Source organism: Archocentrus centrarchus, chromosome 11, assembly GCF_007364275.1.
Source record: "Archocentrus centrarchus isolate MPI-CPG fArcCen1 chromosome 11, fArcCen1, whole genome shotgun sequence".
NCBI lineage: Eukaryota > Metazoa > Chordata > Actinopteri > Cichliformes > Cichlidae > Archocentrus > Archocentrus centrarchus.
In genome coordinates this window covers 16758725-16782274 of record NC_044356.1, presented here as the reverse complement: position 1 = coordinate 16782274, position 23550 = coordinate 16758725, and the positions used below count along the sequence as shown (strand labels likewise).

General features: G+C 38.8%; 1 protein-coding gene across 2 annotated transcripts; it reads left to right on the top strand.

Annotated features, from left to right (window-relative positions):
* The first annotated feature begins 3275 nt into the window (after positions 1-3275).
* Positions 3276-23550, top strand: LOC115787796 (neurocalcin-delta B). Of its 2 annotated transcripts, none has more exons than XM_030740516.1 (4): positions 3276-3485; positions 17722-18153; positions 20027-20132; positions 21332-23550. In XM_030740516.1, exons 2-4 carry the CDS (start codon positions 17776-17778, stop codon positions 21424-21426), a joined length of 579 nt encoding a protein of 192 aa, XP_030596376.1. In that variant the 5' UTR covers positions 3276-3485; positions 17722-17775; the 3' UTR covers positions 21427-23550. The 2 variants fall into 2 exon arrangements, with proteins under 2 accessions (XP_030596376.1, XP_030596375.1); XM_030740515.1 differs by having other exon boundaries at positions 3277-3485; positions 17719-18153.

Below are 23550 nucleotides of genomic sequence, written 5' to 3'. Positions count from 1 at the left end.
TGTTCTGGTTGAGAATAAATTCACCTGCTGGGTAATCCATGCAGCCTGAGCATTAGGCCGCCAAGCATGACGTACAGCGCGGTGCGATGAAGTCAAAGTTTAACTCAGTGAAACTGCTCTTGTGTTTGATTGCTACTCTCTGAACTATCCTTTGTCTACAGGTGCAATGACACATAACATAACATACATATTAATCAAGCATTTCCACACAGCATCGTCTTCTTAATAATTTTTCAACCCAGTGCCTGAAGAAATTTTGAAAATAAGATTTTAACTCACTGAGCAACAAAGACATTACAATGAACTCCTCTTTGAAAATCTGAATGCAACTTTTTGAATGTGCAACTTTTCCTCAATAAAATAACAATCCTCAGCCAGGGACAGCTGCCAGGCAGCTTAGCTCACCTCCAAACTTTGGCCTCACTCCTCAGCAGGTTCATCAGCACAAGGTTGGCTCTGTCTGATTAGGTAACAGATAATCATTAAGAAAAGGTTGTTGGGCCTCTGCTGTGCTATTCAGTGGCTTCTCCATCCAGCACAGCCTACTTAGCCTCGTCTGTAAAGCCACTGTTACCTAATGACAGAGCCCGTGTAGAGCCATGGGCCGGCTGATTTGGAAAGTGGCTGTGGTGTTCAAAGAAAGACTCTTTGCTGTTTGAGCTGGGGCACACCAGGCTTCACTAGTATGTGTGTATGTGCATGCATGTGTGTGTGTGTGTGTGTGTGTGTGTGTGTGTGTGCAGCTCTTCATTGTACAGCCAGTCAGATCAATGTTATGCAAACCTATTAGTCAGAGGTTGCAGTGTTGGCTTCACACAATACTCAGGGACTCTCCCCCAGGGTCAAACACACTGATGAGCTCTCACCTCTGTTAAGACTGACAATGATTTCTCAGTTAAAGCCAGCAACAGAGAACCACAACTTTAAAATGTCAAACAGTGCTATAAAGACAGTTGTGCCATGGCGTCACCTGCATTTTGTCATTAAAGCAAGCATTCATGTTTAAAGTTGCACCAAAATCAAACTCAGAAATTGATTTATTGATATTTTAGCTGCTTTTCTGTCTCTATGTTTGCATATACAGTAAAATCCACAATCATAAAATGTAATCAGACTTTTTTATTATATATTTTGTACCCATTTCCAAAAGCATGATTCCAAAAAAATCACACTGCTGTGTAAAATGTAAATAAAAACAGAATACAGTGTTTTCAGTGGGCGATAGCCCTGGACTGCAGGCAGAGCACCCACACTCTTTTAACACATAGCCATGCTGCTGGACTGCATGAAGAATGTGGTTTGACTTTGTGTTGCTTAAATAAGCAAGGACCCTTAAAAGGATATGTTACTCCTAATATTGTTCAGCATTAATGGTGACTTCACAGATGTACAAGTTTCCCATACAATGTGCATTAATGCTGCCCCAAACCATCACAGATGCTTAATGAGAGTAAGTTGATAACAAGCTAACTTTTTGTTTAAAAGACTTGGCCTCTCTGGCTTACATTTTTTAAACTTTTTAAACAATCATGCTGCTGACTGACCTTATTAACCGTGAGATGCTTTAGCAGGTGTGTTTTGCTACAACTTTTTAAATGTGTTGCTGGCATCAGATTCAAAATAACCACATATTTTACAGACAACAATACCATTTCTTAGTTTCAACATTTCATATATACGCTCACTGGCCACTTTATTAGGCAAACTGACTCAGCTGCTCATTAATGTAAATATCAGTCAGTCACATGGAAGCAACTCAGTGCATTTAGGCATGTAGACACAGTCAAGACAACTTGAAATTCAAACTGAACATCCGAATGGGGAAGTAAGGTGATTTACGTGACATGGGCTGTTTTGAGTATTTCAAACTCTCAAAAAAGAGAAAATATCCAGTGGGAAGGAATTCAGGTGAGAGTGGTCAGACTGTTTCAAGCTGATAGGAAGGCAACAGTAACTCAAATAACCATCATTGCAACCAAGGATAACATCTCTGAATGGGCTACAGAAGCAGACGACCACGCTGGTTGTCACTCCTGTCAGCTAAGAACAGGAAACTGAGGCTAGAATTTACAAAGACTCACTACAGCTATGTTTATATGTTCATCCATTCATGCACCAAAGTTAATTGAATCTGAGCAGGGGAGGACACCTCCTGCCAAATAATTTTTCTGAATAATTTCTTTATGTAATCCCTTATTATAGATTTTAACTCTATAAAGAGAAGTGCAAGATGAAAAGAAGATGAGATGATTCCTGTGCGTGCATGTGTCATCAGTGTTGATCAGATATTGCTTTTTGCATGTAATGGATCATTGTGATCAGCGCAATGAGGATTTTGCTGACTCGACAGGAGGGGGGTATGGGGAGGTGGTTCTCAGTGTACTTCATAAGGCCATTAAGAAAATACTCCCTGGAACACAGGCTGAATAATCCCTGTGGCTTTGACTTCCTTTAATCATCTTAGCCAAAGCATGGCTCCCAATGTGCCTGCATGGGAACACCTGTACTGGGCCACAGCAAATGCATGGTGGTTATCATCTTAATCTTCCAGATGATCATCATGCAGTACTCAGAAATAAGCAAGCTCATTTATGCTGACCAAGAGAATGCAAAGCAAGCAAGCTGAACTTTAATGCAAATGATTGAAAATGTAGTCTTAGCGTCAGCTGTTTATCTTTATCATTTGAATCCGTCCAAAGGTCTAGTTTGCACACATCTCACATTAGGGAGAAAAAAAAACAGCAAGGCAGGTAAAACATACAGAATGCATGCAAAGCTGGAGAAAATGTTTAAATAAGAACAGGAGCTGCTATAAACTGTGGAAACACTCAGTAAATTGTGGGGCTATTTGTGCAGGGATTTAAAATCCCTCACTTTTTTAAATGATTTTTTTTTTAGGGGGAATGACGAAGACTTTATAACCAACAGATAAATAATTAAAACAAGAAATTATATCTTAATTATTATACACTTTTGGATGATTTTAAATAATGTATTGAAAAAGCTAAGAAAGACTTAATCTTGGGTAGCCCCAAAATGACCTGGAAATTTTACTTTCTATTATAAAACATAACTACATGCCCCCGTTTAAAAAGCACATAGTTACTATTAATTACAGTCAGTTCATGTTTAATTTAATATATTCTTCAGTAAACCAGAAACTTCTGTGCAGTTTTACATGCTAATCGCCCTTCAGGTGCCGGGCTCCTGTTGCCAGGAAACCGTGGTTTCTCATTGGCCGTTGCCGCATCACATGACGCCGATCCTTGACGTCACGGCGAGCGGCTTCGGGGCTAAGCTGAGTGTGTACATCGGCTCGGGAAAAAATCCTGGTGGAGTTTGGACTGCGAGCACCCGGGGAACTTCAGCTACCTATCGCCTCTCTTTGCTTCCTCTGAAACTTTCGCCGCCTCTCACTTTTGACCTGAGGTAATGGACTCCTAAAGAGACTTTAAACAAGCTCTCAAAAGCAACTTGAAAGCGAGGTAAGCTGTAGCTGATGTTGTGTTCGTCTCTCCTTCGCAGTTTGCCCGCTTCCTCATACTTTCCCCCCCCATATTTCACTAATTTCAGCTCAGGTGAGATGAGTTTACAGGTTGAAGAAGCGTCCTTACAGGCTTCGAGCTGTTGCCTCTACTTTTATTCGCTTGGCTTACATGATCAGAAGAGCAGCATTTTCCACATTTTCTTCCATAACTTTGCAGCTGTGGCAGCATTTCGCGACGCTAGCGGCGTGTAAAGCTTTACCTACATTTCTAATCGGATGAAAGTGCTTCTTCTTGTCCTTACACAAGCTCCTGAGTGGAGCCGGAGAGGTGGTGCTCGTTTTTAGTCTTTACACTCTCCATTTAATTGAAGCAGGAGAGAGAACAGGAAGTGAAAAAAGAGGGAGTCCTGCTACCACACAAAGCTGAGTTAGGCAGGGTATCTCATTTCAGCAAATGCACATCAGTCAGCCAGTGGATTAAAGCCGGAGCGGTAGCTTTACTAGACCGGTGGTGCTGCTTCACCTTTGTCAGGTGAGTGGGAATCTGGTTTCTGCAGACTCTGGTACAGTGTGAGGGATCTGGTCAGTGCACTCAACCTGTCAGAAGATCCAGAATGAAAACATACAAAATGAAGGGTCTAATAAAAGCTACTGAAATATCAGCAGATGGTATGTCAGATATTTGCAGGCTGTCTCTCTGTTATGAAAATTTTGCTTTTGCTTGTTGCATGCAATGCAGACCACACATAAGACCCTTCTGTCTGCATATACCTAAGGCAAAAGGTTTGTATTATCTTAAATAACAGATGTCTGAGTGTTTTTTTTTTTGTTGTTGTTGTTATTTATGGCCATTTTGAAAAACAATTTAAAAAAAAAATTTAGAATAAATAAAAAAAAAACTGTTAAAAAGCAAAGTCCTCTTGACTTCTTTTAGTGGAAGGTCAAAACCTTTTTTATACGCAGGAATAACAACCTTGATTATCATTACAACAAGAGAGCCAGACAAAATTAAAAAAATGATACATTTGTTGAATTGCTGTACAAGCTGAATATTTTTGCAGTTTATAAATATGTAATGCTAAACATTCAACTATCACTCCTCCTCATCTGAAGATTTACTCTGATGGCATAAAGAGTAAATAATTAATACAAAAAAGTCCTGACTCGGTTGGTTTCAGGTTTCCATCACAGTCAAGCGTCTAATGTAGCATTAAACTGACTAAAGCATCTCAAAGTAGCTCCTCCAGGCCTCACTTGAACTTGTGCAGGATTTATTTATTTATTTATTTTTTAAAGCTGTCTTTGGTTTCATTTTGGGTGTAAACACTGGGGTGCATCACAGTTAAGTTTCCTCTGATGGTTCCAGTGAAGTGGCCACGAGGGGATCAGAGAGGGAGGTGGAGTGAGGAGAACATTAACGGACACAGAAGCTGAGAAATAAATCTGAGAGCAGTTGAAGTTCAATGGTACTAGAGGTTCAGTTCGCATGCAAAGAAAACAGAAAACAAACACACACATGTGCACGTACACACACACACACAGACTCTGGAAGCTGTGCTGTCTTTGAAAACTGTGGCTTTCAGACTTTTGATTTGATTTTAGTAATTCAGCAGCTCAGGCAGCCAATACAGCATAATGAGATAATTGAAAGACCTGTGGAGGGTGGAGTTGCGATAATACCCCCCTTTGTGTCAAAAGCACACCCCTCACCCCACTCCCAAAGAGCTTAGGATGCTGACAGATGTGTGCTAAATTTGAACAGATGTTCTATTTTCACCGGCGTGGGTGTCTTCTGAGTTTGTTTTGGGCCAGATCGACCGCATTGGCTGCGTGGTCTGTAGTTAGGCTTGTCTGGGCAGCAGCCTTTGAATTGAATTAGACCTTTTTAGAGAGAGCGGATGGTGAGAGTGTTTCGGTAAACGCAATGATGAGTGGAAAATTAAAGTGAGGGAGGATGGAGAGAGCTGGAGATGACATATGAGAAGAAACAGATTCTGGCCTGTCACGCACATTATATTTGGGATAGAAAGGCACATTTCTGGCACGATGCACAGCAACAGATATCTCTGGCTGAGAGGGGTGGGAGTTGTTTAGTCATCCGATAGATTGACATTTCCATCTTTGTAGCCTTTGTCTTTACAACAGGCTGTTTCAGGGACAGACTCACATTTAGAGATTCAGTGCAAAAATAAACAGCCCTCTCATGCAGTCAGTGGCATTTTGCTGTGAGTGTGTGTGTGATGCCGTTTGTCCGTTCTGCAGCTGTGGATTCGTGCAGTTGTTGTCAGACTTTTTTTTTTTTTTTTTTTTAAATCTTGTTCTCATTCGCTCCCTCATAATGGCTTCAGTGTCATGATTGTGGTTTTCTGCAGCGCCTTGACGCACAAAGCTGTCTCACAATGGGAGCTCATGTGTGCTGCATTATGATGAAGTTGCTGCCTTGGGTTTCTCAAATGCAGGATGGATTTTAGTTATTTATTTTGTAGACGGAGGAAGAGGAGGGAAGAAGTGTTTTTTTTTTTTTTTTTTACAATAGCAAGCAAAATCCATGTTGAGCTCGTGATTTCTGGAAATCATATGCGAGTATTGCTTAAATGTTCAAAGCGAAAACATTTAAACATGAACATGGAAATTAAAAAACTAGAGCACTTGGATTAACTGTCCCTCTTGCCCAATATCTATCCTTATAAATGTAGTTGTTATTTATCTGTTTCACGTCAGTTTTGTGGTTACTGAATGTTTAAACATTGTGTAATGAAAGGCAGAAGGACTTTAATACAGGTCTGTTTTTTTTTTTTAAATAATAAAGATTATTTGTTTATATGATCAAAAGGAGAAGCAACTCAGTGCACACATATATACACACACACGCGCGTGTATGTGTGTGTATATATGTATGTATATATATATATATATATATATATATATATATATATATATATATATATATATATATATATATATATATATATATAAAATGTCACACAGGTGTTAATAAAGGTGTTGTTAGGATAAACACAAACAGTAGAAAGTGTTCTAAGATGATGTGGCTAACTTTAAAGCTACTTTGAAGCTGAAGGTTGGTTGCAGGACTCCGGTTGCCTAGGTGATGCTCTAATGTGTTTCCTACCTTATCATAAGTCAGTAACCAGTATCCCTTCATCAATAGTCGCTACAGTCATTCGCCTCAGAGTTGAAAAAACCAACCGTTATCTCAGGATGCATCAGTAGTTGCTAGGAGTTGCTGAATGTTGTTGCCACGTGGCTGCAAATCACTTCCTGTGTGGACGCAGCTTTAGTTTGTGTTTTAAGAGTCCGTTGAATTTCAGCCTTAGTTTGATGTGAAGCTGTTGCATTTCCTGCATCAAATGATTGTTTTCATGTGGTCTGAATAATTTCTCCTTTAATTGATTAACCTAATTATAACCAACAACAACAAAAAAATCATGACAAAGGGGTCCAAAGTGCCATCTGCTTCTTTTGACTGGTTGTTTGTAGCATTGCGATATAGAATCACGTCACCAAGAAAAGCAGGATATGGTCAGTTGAATAGTTTCAGCTCTGGATGATGTTTTTAGATGCAAATAAAATTAATTAATTAACCTGCTTTGACTTTTTAATATACCACTGTATCATTTTCACTTTTCTTTGCTTTGAAACCTTTCACTGAAACCTTAGAATTAGTGTAGTACCAAGTTACTACCAATCTGGGTTTCAGTGTTGGTCTGTGCATCCTGTTTCACTGACAGAAACCCTGCGAAACCCCCACATCCTCAGACTTTGGTACAGGTTGGACCATCAGTGGTCCAGCTCTGACCTTATGCTAAATAACATGGCGGATAGAGTTGCAGTGAGACATTCAAGGAGCCGCTAAGGCATGCTACAGTGAACAGGCGTCGCCACGATACTTGTAATGTGAGTGTGCGTGCTCCCAGAGCTATGTTGGGCTCAAAGGTGGTTTGAGATGTTCAGGCTGACCAGTCATGTGATTGCTGGTGGATGGTAGCCAGAAGATGTTTATAGATGATCCGAGACATGTGTTTTAAGCTTTGACATGAGTGAAAAATCACTTTTTCTGTGTGAGCTTTCTGTGCTCAGGCTATTTATATGCTTCTGTGTCTCTTTGTGCACTGTTTGTCAGTTTTGCGCTTTACTCCTCTGGAATAACACTAAAGTTTGTTCTATAACTAAAACTGTGCCTGTAAATAAGGCTTTCAAGGCCTTGTTGTTTGCTTTCATACTTCATTTTCATGCACCTAATGTCAGTCAAGTTGAATTCAACAAAACAAACTGGCAGTGAGGATGAAGTGGATTTAATAGAAACAAAAAGGATGTGAAATGAATAACATTTTAAAGCCGCCAGCTGCTTGAGCCTCGTCCAGTACTTACCTGCCTTTTGGAATATGTGCTGCAGCCTCCTCTTGTCACATCTCCTGCAGAAATAAGACCGTTCATTTGTTTTCTTGCCCCCAAGTTAAAATTAGTAATTTCTGCACCTCTGGAGTCATGGTTGGTTCCCTCATGTGTACCTATGTAAATCTTCTCACCTGGTAATATCTTTGATCATTTATCCATTAAAGTGACTGATACACCTGCGTATGTTACATGAATTGACCTGAATTTTGGAATATGAAAGCAGGTTCAAAACAGGAAGCATAACAAGAAAAAACCCCACTGATTTTTCAGGTTTGAAGTTCTTATTACAGACCAGAAAACAACATATATAAGAGTCAGACAGCCACAAACGTCTGATCATGAGTTCTTTCAAAAACACAGTTTAAGTAGAAGAAAATTACAGATAGATTACTCAATTAAGCAGCAAAGCCGAAAGAGGCTGGTTGTGACGTTGTTGTTGCGTAAACTGTTGCCTGAAATCAACTTTGAACCAAGCCTCTGGGGTTGTTGTCTAATCTGAGGAAAAAGTGTCAGTTTTAATATCTTATCACAGCTGAGATGAAACAAACTTTTGAACTGGGGGTGGATATTGGATTGCAGACCCTGCAGGTCTAATAATTGCTTCCTTGTTAGGTCGAGGGTAGCTGCCCTTAGCTCTGCAGTATGATCGCAGATGCATCATATTTCATTATGAATGTGCCATTCATAAACTCTGTGATGGGGTTCAGCCATCCTTTCAGGCTCGCTGTTGACCTCCTTCAGCTCTCTGTTCTTGGATTATCTGTTGGACTCTGAGGTTAAGATTTACCTGTAGGATATAAATGGAGCCTTGTGGCTGTTGCGTAACTGGGCAATAAGATGTTCTGGGACGAATGCCGGGTGGAGGCCCTTTGAGTCAAACAGTAAGAATGAGTCAAAACACTGTCTGCATACTAGGGATAATTGATTGAATTTTCTAAGACTATAAAAAGATAAAACAGTTATTGCAATGATGCTCTGACCTTGTTTTGTGTTATGAATCCGTCACCCCTGTTTCCGTTACACAGGTGGCTTTTGACTTTCTCTAAAAACTAAACATGCGTCTCATCAGACCACTGCATGCTAAGCACTACTTGAGATGTATTTTACCTAAATAAATAAATGCATGATGCTTTCAGTGAGCCAGCGAGTAATCATATTATATAATGGTGATCTCAGTGCTGAAACCATTTTGATTGTTGCCATCTTCGAGCTGTCCTCCTGCTGTGTAGTTGTGTAGTAAAAAGATTCCTTCAAATTTAAGAAACCCATTGATTGCATAGGTTGGCTCATAAAACCTTAAACCTTTGAGTCCTGACAGAAAGTTCTGACAGAAAGCGCTGACAGTTGCGCTCATACTCATTTTGACTGAGTAATTAAAGTAATATTAAAGTTGTTTATTACTGAGTAATCAGTTTGTTGGCCCCAGCTTTATTTCTAAGGGAGTTTAACCCAGACGCTGGGCCATTAGGAAACTCAGGTGTTGTATTGATCCCAACATGGAAACATGCTCACCAGCTCACCATCAGTTGACATTTAGTGCAAATTAAAGCTGATGTTATTAGCCGATTTAATCAAACTTCCCCCTGGAGTGAAAATTAGTCATGAGCTGTTCAGGTCGATTTAAATGTTTTGGTCATTTTTTTAAAGGAAAATTGCAACATTCATGCTTTTTTTTTTTTAAGCTAATCAGCTGCAACATTAAAACCACAGACAGACGAAGTGAATAATCGATGCCATGACCATGTTCTACTGGGAAACCTTTGGCATGTGATTCTCTGCAATTTTGCTGTCAAAACATTAGCTGATATCTTCCAAGCTGTTTTATTTTCTACCTGTTAATTTAAAAAATGGCAGCACAGGAAGAAGTAGCCAAAAAAGCATAGGAGTAAATGATAATATTGTTCACAAGCAATATTAGGCATTGGATCTGTGTTTTAAAAAATGTTGTATTATGAAGTCTTGCTTTATTACATGTGGTTGATTTTGATGTAGTTCTTGTTGGACAGAAAGTTTTTCCTTTTCTGTTGGCTTTGGTCCTCCTTTTGGAGCCACTGATGATGTCTTTGCTGTTTGTTTGGCTGTTTTGGAGTCAAATCTGTCTGAAGACCCAGCAGGTGTATCCTGTCTTCTGCTAAAGGTCTCAAACTCTGAACACTAAAGCGCATGGTGACTGTGTGTGCGTGTTGTTGACGTTGCACTCAAAGAGACAGTCTATTCTGAAGATCTTCACTAATGCCTGTGCAGGCTGAGGTCAGCGGCTCTATCTCAGACCCGTTCTCCCCTCCTAGGGTTAGACTAATGTCACTTGCTTGTGTTGACCTTAAGAGATGGTCGAGGGAGAGCTTGGCTAAACCGCAAGATCTGTCTCCTTGTCAAAGCATTAGTTATGTAACGGTGCCATCGTTGGTCCGCCTGCAGCCGCAGGTAAGAGCCTTACCGGTTTAGTGTAGGCAGTGATCTCATAAAGCCAGGAATAGCGGTGTTCTTAGGGTGACTGGCTGAAGAGATGTTCAGCTCTCATCCCATCAATATTTCTTCCAAAATACACGCAGACCTTCAGCCAAGAACTGATCCTCTTGGCTGCCGCAGAGGTTTTGCATCACAGGTATTTTGTGTTGTATTCTACTCTTGACTGTGCATAATGAGACATTTTGACAAGTGTGTAAAAGAACCATCCATGCCTGAATCGAAACCACGTGACTAATGGCAACCCTTGCAACTAAGCTTTAATTTAAGTTGGATTTAATTCGATTTGAACAACATAAAGAGACAGGGGCAGAGGGAAAGGTTAATGTAACATCAGTCATGTTTAAATGTGCAAAATTTCTTCAATCTGATTCAAATTCAATTTAGAACTTTACTAAACTGGACCCGAAATAAGGTGGTCCGATCAGGATGTGGGTTTACGTGCATCAAGCGTTTGAACACAATAAATGATTTTGACATTTGAATTGTTTAACCTTCCAGAAATAATGGAAGAAGTTGCATTTCCAATGTAAACAAATATTTTTGCCTTTGGTGCCATTTTTCTTTTTTGAATGGGACCTACATTGTGTTCTCATTGTGCTGACATGGTTCTGTTGATGTAACACACATACAGAGGAAGGACAGAAGTGTTTGTATGCACATCAATTCAGTTAATGATAAATTCTGAGGAAATTGTGATCCAAACAAATGTGATCGGGTCAGAATCTTGGCATGTTTACATCAAGCATTTTTATTCCTCTCAGGCTTTTAATCTGGTTACTCGTGTTCATGTAAACATGGCTATCGTAACCTTCCAGTTAACATTTGATACCATAGAATTGATTGCTAACGTGCTTTCAGATGACTGTAAGCAAATAATGATGGTAGACAAATGAATTTGTTTATAGCTGTAACTCCTGTGGTGACCCATGGTTGGAGGCTGGTGTATAAACAGATGATGGATGATATAGTAAAACACAGCTGTAATAGTATACAGCCTGTCTTCAGAGGAGTAATACTGTACATTAATAAATACTTTAAATCCCTATATCTGCTTAAATCTGTCTTGTAGTTTTTAAAATATGTTGTATATAAGGACCTAGTTTAATAAAGTTTTTAATGAGCGTTAATTAAAGGAACAGGAAAACATTAGCTATAATTGGTCTCTGTTACCAATTAAAATGTAAATCATGTGCATCAGTCTCATCTCCCTGGAGGAGAAAAAAAACTCAAAGAGGCAATGCAAACTAGACACAGATAAACGTAAGCTAAGTTTTTATATAAAATATTTGGCTCGTAATAAATGCGTACCACAGCTCTGTGAGATGAATGTGCAGATGCAAATTAGACTGGAACAAAAGGGATTGGAACATTAATTCATGGCCTCAAAGCATGCAAACTGACTAATTTTTCCTCATCAGCACCGGTGCCGACGGAAGACACTGCAGTGTTGAAACATTAGTCTGATTAAGCTGCATTTTGCTGGAATGTGTGGCAAGAACACTGATTTTATGAGTCTGACAACTCTTAGTAAGTTTCTAAATATGGTCATCAACAGGTGCAGACCAATATGCTCCTGGATACAGCTGGATAAACCAAAAAGCAATTAGCAATACATTACATATTTCATTGCTCTAACACATGCCATAAATTGGATAAACATTTGGGATTGGCCCAGCATGATTAAGGTGCGGAAAGGGTGGATATTTACACCGGAGAGGAACAAAACTAATGCACACTGCACAGCTGAAATAGATTCAGTGATTTGTCACTTACTGTCATGTTATTCCATTTAATACAAAAAAATAAATAAATTATTACAGTTAAAATATACATGACTACTGTATACTGCAGGATGAAGAAAAGAAACAAATACTCAGATTTGAGACGCTATAACCAGGTAATATTTGCCACTTTTCCTTTAAACGTCTTTCTTAAAGGAAAAGTGGCATTATAATTAATCAGTTATAGAAAAAGTTGCCAATTCTAATTTCTGTTGGATCAGCTTATCATTGCCCAGTTGTTTCAGCTCTTTAATCGTATGCATGGAAAATAAGCAAACACATTTGTTTGCAGTGAAAATAATCTTAAAAGTTACACATAAACATATTTAAACTGTCAACATGCTGTTTAATCCAGCTCTGTTTTTCTTTTGTGTGTGTGTGTGTGTGTGTGTGTGTGTGTGTGTGTGTGTGTGTGTGTGTGTGTGTGTGTGTGTGTGTGAGAAGCCATTAAGAGCAACACTAATTAACCTTCCCCCTCTGGTTTAAAGTAATGGAGAGAGAAACGTGTTAGTCGGCTCAGTTCCTCCATATTAATGTTTAAACAGTGAGGCTGGAAGGACACGTTATGATTAGGACTGCAGCTAAAAGCAAACAAACGAACAAGCCTTCAGTTTTTGCATAAAGTGCTATTTAAATTCTTTTGTGAGTAATAATGCTTTTTTCCAGTCACTCTTGGTTATCACAGCGATAACCAAGAGTAATTGCAGGGTCAGTTGTCATGACAACACAGCACCAAATAATCAAAAATGCACCACAATCCATCAAGCAATTAAAATGCATATTTGAGGCTTTGGTGGCTCCAGTCACCGCATCAGACAAAGAATGAGTCTATGAATGAAATGAAGATTTCAGAAAAGGCAGATAACCTAAAATTAAACCAAATCACACGGTTGGTCACAGATACATTACAGATGCTGCTTGCTGTCGATTCGCGGTTAAATGCGTTTTTTTTATCTCGTCACATTTAAACTTTGAGTAAAGGCATAAGGAACGGTGTAAAAATTGGTGACTCTTAATGTAGGGGTTAGGGGTCCACAAAATAATTTGATAAGAATCATAAAATTGATGGGGACTATTTGGACTAGTAAAACAAGCATTACTTCCTTTCCTTCTGGGTCAACAGAAACTCTAACATGATTATGACTAGGACTGGGTACCTTTTATGTTTGAGACGATACTGGTACCAATACCTGGAATTCCTTTCACTTGCAACACTTCTCCGTTTGAAACATATTTGTTATTTTTAAACGTGTTCTGACCTGGTTTCCACAGATTAAATGTTGATATAGCAATAGAAGTCGTCAAAACAGGAAGTAAAGAAAGTGTCTACTGCCCTTAATTTTTATTTTTCTAAACCATTTTTTCCATACTTGAATGCAATCTACCTTATAGTATTACTTCTCAAATGAGGTACTTGCCCATTACCTTGACCTTCAAATGAGCTTGACCTTCTACAATAATTTTTGACACTAACTCTTACACTGGCCATTAGTTTTTTTTTTTCTATATTGACTTTACTATAACAGCACTTTGATACCCTCCCTCAAAGCATCACTTGCTCTTGCTGTATAACCATCCACACCAGTTTGACATGCCAGAGTGACTACTTCATGACTCCTTGTGGTGGTACAGAAGTGAACTAACTGTGATTGAAGGACAAACTTGCATGAGGTAAAGTGGACTGCATCGACAGTGGAAGAAAACAAGTCACAGAGCTAATGGACTTAATTGATATGATTTAAATTGAATAGTGACACTGACATCACAGTGCATTTAATTATTACATTATTCCTGCTTTTTCCCTTTTGAGGTGTATTTTTCTTCTTGAATTACACTGGTTTGTGATGTATTTGAAATGACTCTCTTATTCTGTATGTGATGTAAATGTGACACTATTGTTATCACGAGAAACGTACTGTGGTAGTATCGTAAGTTGTCTGTGATTCCCACCCATAAAAACTTACATCAGATAGTTCTCTCTGCCTCGTGACACTCGTGAAATTTAGGAAAATTAAATTTTTTTCTTACCTCCTTCTCATTAAATATGTAAATTGATAAACTGGTGAGATTTTTAATTTTGCTCTAAATGTGGTTGAACAAATTAAATTGCAAATTGAGGTGATATTTTTTTTGCGGGCTCACTAATTTATGAACTGACACCCTGAATGTTTAATTTCCATTCAGTAATGGTTAATAAAGTTCAGTCTTTATTAAAGGAAGTCACTTATTTTTAAAGTTTAGTGGCCTCTCACACCTACACATGCAGTTAGGATTATTATAGCATACTAGAGCTCTGATTAATAACAGACCTGCCTGATCAGTAGTATTTGCTACATCTGTGCTTGCTTGCTATGACAAGTGAAAATGTTCTGGAGGTCACCAAACTTGGTATAGGAATCAGCTGATGCTCATAGACTATATAAAAGATGTTCATAGTTCTGGACCATTGTGGAAGTGATTGCATGGTTTCCCTGGGTTTCTCAGATTCACCCCTTGATCATCACACCACCATGATGGTGGTTGTGTACATCTTTTAAATACAGTCTATGCTTACACCAGATCATATCGGTTACTCTGCACAGCGGCTGGCAGATGACTCGCACACAGGATTTATGATCCTGCATTGGTGTCTTTGTGTAGCCAAAAAGTCACGAAAAGCAAAAAAAAAAAAAAAAATTTGACAATTCAGCCAAGGCGGAGGCTACTGAAACACACTTGTACGTGGTCCTCCATAATGTCACATGAAGATGATGGTGATTGTTAATTGCATTTTGGTTGTTGAAAAATTATTTGAGTAGAAAAGAGGGCAACAGTGGAGTTCACCACAAGAGGAAGAAGTGTGAGGCAGGGGGGACATCAAAGATCAAATGAGCACAGACAATAGCTGCAGTGGACTGCTTTATTGTTTTGTTTTGTTCGCTTCTCCGCAAAGACGTTATGACTTTTGCCATGACTTTAGGGGCTAAGCTGAGCAGCACAAACCATAAACAAGAACAGCCCACATTACCACGTTATTGCAGATATTTTGCCCTCAAGTGACAGTACACAGCTAATGTGTACTGTCACTTGTACAATGGACATTAGTAAAATTCTGCGTAGCACCCAAAGACTACAAATTTTCCCAAAAACTGTATTCAATAAATCTGGTGTAAAATGGTTCAAAAACATTAAGTTCAGCAGGTCTAACTGCAAAGTGAGAGAACTATAAGTCATTCTGCACATACCAATACAGTCCTGAGGAGTGTAATGTTTCAGAAAACATTGTCCTCAGATTATGTATTTATTGTGTATTTAATAGGTCTATTAAAGGATAAAAACCACACTTTCTGTCTATATATGTAAGCTGTCTCATGGCTGTTTGCTTCTGTCTAATTTAAAGGCACAAACTCACTTCCCTGTCTGTATATCCACGGTTCAGTCAAGACCTCCTCTGTGCAGTGTTTTGCCCCGGGATAGGTGTGTAAACAGGTCTAATCTCCTTTTTCCCGCTGCTGCAGCATTGGAGTGAACTATTGGTAAAACAGCAGGGGAGCTCATCGGAGGTGGCTGCCACGCTGCTAGAGCTCATTGTTCACTCTGAGTTAATTAAAGGATTATAGCTAGCTGTTTATGGAACGTGTGTTTGTGAAATAAAAGACGACGAAATTGGATTTAAGAAAACCAATACAAATGCAGACTGTTTAATTCAAGCAGCGCACACACACACTGACGCACTTGCTGCAGAATTACTTAAACTACCATAACTGATGAGCACTAAAACTGTTTTATTGCTGCTGCTTATTTATTTTTATTTTTTTAACAGAAGTTTAACTTAATACTTAATGCTAAATTCAATCTTATTGGCAATAAGGTTTGTGCTGTTTCCACCAAGTGTGCTACTGTGCATGGAGGTCAGTTAATGAATTTTATGGATGAGCAGCCACATTGAATGTAATGGGAAAACTGACTGCATACATGATTATTATCAAGAAACTGAAAACTGTACCTGTACGATTCACCCAAGAACTTAGGATGCATGTAGTTATTGTGAGGTCATAAGTTCATATGTGTTTGTTTCTTTTAAATTTATGAGGTGACAGTTTTCATTTTAGATTTGGAGTACGAAAAGCCAAAACTCTGAGTGGAAACAGAGAGGTGATGGATCTTTATTTCCCTTCCTGGAGCAAGCTACCTCCACCGTAATTTGCTTCGACCCGACCTGACATTGCTGATTTTATCTGTCATTATCCTTGGCTAAGCTTTTTACAGCTTCCCTCTTGTCTTTAGCCCGGAGAGCTCAGCAGCAGCAAGCAGTGTGACAAGGGAGGGTGGTAAGCACTTTAGCTGCAGGGGAAGATGATGAACTGTGTCCTCTGTTGAGTTTTAGAAAAAGAAGAAAGAAACATCCCTGATTCCTTTCTGCACCAAATTATTAGTTATGGAGGAGTGCTACATTTGTCACACTGTTTATCTTACGTTTCTCAATAAAAATGAAAGAAAATGTTATCAGATATTTTGATATCAGATCAATGAGCCATCTTAGCTACAATTACAGTGGCTGTTGATAGCTGTGTCTATGAATGAGCCTCAGAGTTCCTGCAGGAAATGGAAGATGCATCTGCAGAGATGCATGCACAGACACAAAAAAAAAAGGCATGTTATAGGTGTGGTTGTGCAGCTGTTGTAATCCTACACCATCAAAACATACAATGGTCTCGTGTTGCAGGTGCATGTGCACAAGACCACGTGCCCAACTTAACACTAAAGGCTGCATTTTCCTTTTATCTAGTGTGTAGTCTTTGCTTTTTTTCGTGAAAACATTTGTTTGCATTTTGTCATTAAAACAGCCAGAAAATAAATGAAAAAGATAAGGCCATACCAAATAAGAGAGCATGTGCTAGTTCAGCACCAAATAAATTTTCACCTTGCAGACAAATAAAACAGAATGGAGAAAATAAACAAATTTAATCAGTGACAATTAAGCAAGATGCATTAAATAGATAATGTGAGGAAAGGAAAAAAATACAAATGCACATTTTACTGACGTGTGATAAACACTGACATTAGCAGCTCAAGTACACCTGACATTGCAATAGTCATGCCTATTTCTGGCTGCAGCAGTCTCCGATAAACACGGGGGAGACGAGCATTTAGCAGAAGAACGACCACATTTTCCTCTCTTGCAGCTGGTGACCAAAAGAGTCACCAAATATTCAACTTTGCGTCTATCAGCTGATGGCAAACTCGACTCAGTGAATGAAACGTGTTCTGTGTTTGGTGAATGTGTATTCAGCTATTCATTCACTTCATTGGTAAACTGGATTCATAAGGTGATATATCAGTGAAATTGATTTTCAGCTGTAATATGTGGATATACTTCATTAAAAATAAAAGCTGGTGATATATGGTTTTATATAAATGTGACACATTTACATGAAAAGTCAAAAATTGGGAAACTGCATTAAGCTCACTTATTCCTTTTTATATCCTCTCCTCCCCCTCTTGTATCAGCAAGCCTCGAGGTCATTTCAGATGATTTTCTAACAACCTTTTAATGTCTCTCTGTCTTCTGTTTTCTGCTGTCAGCAGTCTTAAAGCGCCGCTGCCCCCTCACCAACCACAGCCTCAACAGAAGCAGTGACCATGGGTAAACAGAACAGCAAGCTCCGTCCCGACGTCATGCAAGACTTGGTGGAGAACACGGACTTCACCGAGCACGAGATCACCGAGTGGTACAAGGGCTTCTTGCGGGACTGCCCCAGCGGGGCTCTGTCCATGGAAGAGTTCAAGAAGATCTACGCCAACTTCTTCCCTTACGGCGACGCCTCCAAGTTCGCAGAGCACGTCTTCCGCACATTTGATGCCAACGGAGATGGGACTATAGACTTCAGGGAGTTCATCATTGCTCTGAGCGTGACCTCACGTGGTCGGCTGGACCAGAAGCTGAAGTGGGCGTTCAGTATGTACGACCTGGATGGGAATGGCTACATAAGCAAGGCCGAAATGCTTGAGATTGTAACGGTGGGTTTGATTTAGTAATCTTTGCTTCCTTTTTGAGGGGGGGGGGGCTCCTTTCTAGCTTTTATTTTCCTTCATCTTCTGTTTCCTCAACCATTCAGACTTTCTGCTTCTCTAGCTTTATGTAGCCCTCAGTCTTTCAGTGGAAGCTGCACACATCATGCTCCCCTGCTCCTAAAACTAGTCCTGCAGTGAAGCAACATTTTTGCTCAGCCATCCATAACAGCTGCTATCTGCTTTTGTGCTCTGCACCATTTCACTGCCCACAGCAGGGAAAGCAGCCACTGTGTAATTTAAGAAACCAGCAGTTCCTCTCTGGTCTTCAGATGTGTCTAAATTAGACTTGGCTGTGATGTATTTCTAGAGCTGAGTGGTCCACCTTCTGATTGTCATATTGACTCAGCACTACTTCGAACAACTGTGCACTTCTAGGAACAGTTGCCTCCCCATCGTTACTGTACAGCAAGCAGGCTTCTTGTCTGATTGGATGAATGCTTCAGACGTCTGTCGGAGCATCACACACTCGCACACCACCCAGCAATCCCATACACATGTTGTTACATCACACATTGCGGTGCTAAATTGAGTCGAGCACTAAAGAATGTGTAATCCCATTCTCCAAGTAGGTGTTATTTATAGCGTGTGCGTAAGGTGAGAAGTAGCCTGTGCATGTGGCGAGGATCTGATACATTAAAAGCTACACCATACAAGGCTAGATTTGTTGCGTGATTTATACATTAAGAAAAAAGAATCTTAAACTAGAGAGTTTTTAGCTCACCCGGCTGAAGGCCCGACGAGTGTATGCTGTGGCGAGGCATCAGTTTATCTGTTCGCAGTTCACAGGAACCACTACTCCCCCTACAGTATTGATTGGAATTTAGTCAAACTTACAGGTCTTCACCCAAATTATACTAAGGTCAAGGTCACAATTGTCTTTCTCAGTGAATTTCGATTCTTATCAGATTGTGTGGCACAGCCAACCAGTGATTAAAAAATGTGAAGTGGGTGTTAGGTATGCACGACCTGGATCGGAATGGCTGCAGTTTCTGGTTTAGGATATTTTTCCAGATGAATGGCTTTAATTGAGCGATTGGCTTTTTAATTACTTTTTTTATTTTCTTTGTTAACTGTTACACCTTTAGTGCAGCATTGTATTACTGCAGATATTTGGCTAATAATTAAACTGATACTCTTCTCTAAAGTTAGTAGGTGCTTAATTAAGAAAAACTAAATTACCAACACACTAAGAGACGATGAAAATAACTGGTGCTCAGCATGTCTGTGTTGTCTTCAGGTGCACTGCTGACAAACTCCTCAATATAAAGATGAATGTTTCACTTGTTCTGCCATTAAAATGGTCTCATCCAAAGCCAAAGAGTGAAAGGAAGGTGATGGAAAAACAGTGCAACCCTTCAGTAGCTGATTTAATAGATTTGACGTTTCACTTTTTTTTTTTTTTTTTTTTTTGGAAAATTTCTTCTGCTTCATATATTTCATAAACCTAAAACAATAAGGTAAAACTCTTTTTTTTCCCAATATGATCTCTTCCTGTTTGAAAAAGAAATGGGAAAAAGGCAACTCTATTTCTCTTTCTCCCTGCAGAGATAAGTTGATCGATGGGTCACTTAGATGTTTTTTTTTTCTGTACACTTCTGTACAATTGTGCTTAATGGAGTCTAAAGGTTTTTCACTAAGATATCATCTGTTTGTAATGCATTACAGCCACTCTTAGAAAATCTGAACTGACATAAAAGGACATTTAGGTGATTTTGTTGCTTAGTGCACAGAAACAGCTTTTTATTTTTCCCCCCAAAAGTCCCAAAATGTCCATACTGAAACCTTTGTTCCCCTCTCTCTTTTTTCCTCATGTCTACAGGCCATTTACAAAATGGTTTCCTCTGTGATGAAGATGCCTGAGGATGAGTCAACACCTGAGAAACGCACAGATAAGATTTTCAGGCAGATGGACACAAATCGAGATGGTGAGACTTCCTTATTATCGGTTCTTATTATTTCCACGCACAGAAGAAGAGACACAGGGAGGAACAGAGGGAACTTAAACACACAAGAAAAAACAAATTCAAAAGAGGAAGTGAAACTGAATTTAAAAAAAAACCAAAAAAGCAATAATTTAAAACTGACACTAGAACAGTATCTAAATCTAAACAGGCACCCAGAATGCCATAAATGCAACAAGAAGTTAAGCTGCATCCACACAGGAAGCAAGTCACTCATTGCATATTGATTTGAAGGTGATGGTTGGTCAATGGGATTTATTACCCTGCAATTCATATGAATGGAAAAGTGTGCCCAAACTTTTGACTGGTACTTTGTGTCAGTCACCTGTAACCTGCGCTGTCATTGGTAGAAGCTTATATCACTCACCTTGAAGTCAAGAAAAAGTTTTTTTTTTTTTTTAAAAAACTCTTAGTCACTTGAAGTCACCTGGTCATCAGTGATCACATAAATGGCTTCCTGGGTGGACACAGCTTATTGCTCAAAAATTTCTAGAATGATAATGAAATCAAAACAGAAATGGGAACCCTCAACCTGAAAATTATCAAAAACTAGGAGGGCTTAAACAGAAGTTAACCTAAACAGAAATCAAGAATAAATAATAATAAACACGAACAAAAAAAGCTCAAAATCCACACAAAATCCTGACCATAACAAGATATCCGTAACATGGTGATCTTAGCTCTGGCTGTGAGCACAACAGCCCCACCCACCTTCTGTTCAAAACTTTTGTTTGCAAGGAGCAGCCAATCTGGCTTTAATGGAGGTTTGTCTTATAAAGAGAGCCAGATTACCAACACCTAAATTTCAAGGCGCCCTTCATATTTAGTTGGAAAGTGTTTCTCTGAGGGAGGCAGTACTCTTTACTGCAAAATCAAATTATTACAGAAGAGGCCTATAATTACACGGGTCACTTCCTTCTCTATTTTTTTCCAGCTTTATTGTAGCTACATTTTAATCACAAATCCATTTTTTATTTTTTATTTTTTTTGGGTCCGTGAGCTTTTGCAGCAGTTGACGGGTTATGACAGCTAAATATTGCATTTCAAACTGGAGCGTTGAATATATGTGCTTTATTGAAGTATTTTTTCTTCTTTCAATTGAATGATTCATATTGCAGCAAATGAGCAAGATGAGTACCTATTAAACTCCATGTCTTTCACAGGTAAACTTTCCCTGGAGGAGTTTGTTGAGGGAGCAAAGAACGATCCCTCCATTGTCCGACTGCTTCAGTGTGATCCCAGCAGTGCTGGGCAGTAAAACAACAAAAGGACTTTTCCCACTGCAGTTTAATAGATTTAACACATTTTCAAAATCTCTCCCATCTGACACACCTGAGATTTTCTTTTTTTTCTTCACACGGGATTCCTCGAGCTTTAGAGGCACACCAGATTAACATGCACATATACATGCCACAAATAGTATATAATCGTCCAGAATCCTACATGCACACACAGTTCGTGCGCCTCTATGCCTGGTCAGAAACTCCAGACATGCAGTGGAGATCTCACATATGGTACAAATAGAAGTCAAAGAACTGAAATCCCATCAAAGACTTGTTAAATGCAGAATGAGAGCTGTGTTATCTGTCTGAGAGGACGCCCGGCGAGGATAATCCAGCACATTTGTGAGGTACTCTGAGCGAATCAAGTTTTGGCTGTTTGTTTTCCTGCCCTTTGTTGTTATGGAAAGCATTATTCCTGATGGAAAGGGAGTTGTGCTGTTTTTTTTCTGTGACTGACTGAATGGGTGGTTGGTTTTTTTAGTATTGCAGTCTAAATCCATGTTAACACTGGAAAAAAATGAAGTTAAGTAAGTCTGGGGCAAAAAGTGTTCTGAGCTTACAGTAGACTGAAGATCTGGGAACTGTAGTTTTTAACCAAAGAGTAATTTTAGACAGGGATGAAAGATTATTTTATTTGTTTTGTCTTTTTTTTTTTTTTTTTGTACATTTTGGAGGAATGTTACATGGAACCAGAACTGAGTCAGATTTCTAAATGAAGGGGAATATCATGACTACAGATCACAAGCATCTGCTTCTTTGAAAGTGACTTTATATGCCAAGTTCTGTATCCACACCCTCAAACATGGTATGTGCACACATTCATTTTAACTATGAATACATAAACTTGGCATATGCATAGAAACCGAGCTGCGATTCTCCTTCAACTACGGTTCAAAAAGTGTATAACTGAAAAACAAAGATAGATGTTATATGAATATATATAGTATGTACTTATATATTCTTTTACTCTGTGGTAACGTTGTAGCAATTCGCTGCAATGAAAGAGATTCATTTTAAAATGTTGACGTATAAATTATTGGAATGTGATGATGAATATTTTCTTTTCTTTTACTTGACAAATATGATATGGAAGAAAGTTGTACAGTATATTCACTCATATTTATGCTAGAGATGTTAAAAAAAAAGGAGAGGACCACACATATTGCTATGCATTCAGCTTTGAATATCATCTGCTGCATTTTAAAATTTTTTAAGTCTCCTACACTGACATGAGATAAAATGCTGGCAGTCGATAAGTTTTTTTTTTTTCTTTCCAGTAAAGTCTCTAAATTCAAATGTAACCATAATCTCAAATTTTTGTGCAAATGTGACGTCATGTCTCCTGAACATGCACTTTTTATCTCGTGCAAAAAAAAAAAAAAAAAAAAGTATCAATTGCAAATTAATCTAAATGCTGCTGTGACAATTAAAACAATTGCAATTATAATGATGACAGTCGCTCAACTGACAGGTCGATGCACAGACATTGGTGACCATACTATACCGTTCCAGCTGTATTTCTAAAGCACTTTAACACAATCACAATGGACCAAAGTGCTGTACAGAGGAATAAAGAAAAGACAGAACAACATACCAGCTCACATGAAGCATAAAATGCCCGTAAAAAATGCAAATGAAAATAAGACTTGAAGCATAAGAATAGCAACAGACATACAATAAAACAAAATAGGTGAAATAAAAAAAAGTCAACGTCTCACAAGTAACTGGTGCATCCACCAAACTCACTGTGGTTTTCAGGATTCACAAAAGCTTTTCATCACTCCCCTGCTGTCCCTGCCGATCAGAAAACAAGGTGGATAAATGTGACGTTAGGGTGGAAAAAATAATAAACATTTCAGAGAAGCAATTGGTACTACAGTCCCACATTTCAATAGCATCTTGTGGTCAAGTGCCAAATTTAGATGAATTTTAAAAAAGGAAGAAAAAAAAAACAGTATTGTATCTGTTTATACTGTACAGCTGTGACCTGTCGAACAAAAAAGTTATTTTGTAGATTTTTTTGTATTGTTAACTTGCAATATGTGTTCTGTGTAGGATGTCCATTTTGTTATTCAAATAAAGACAGAATGGGGAAAATG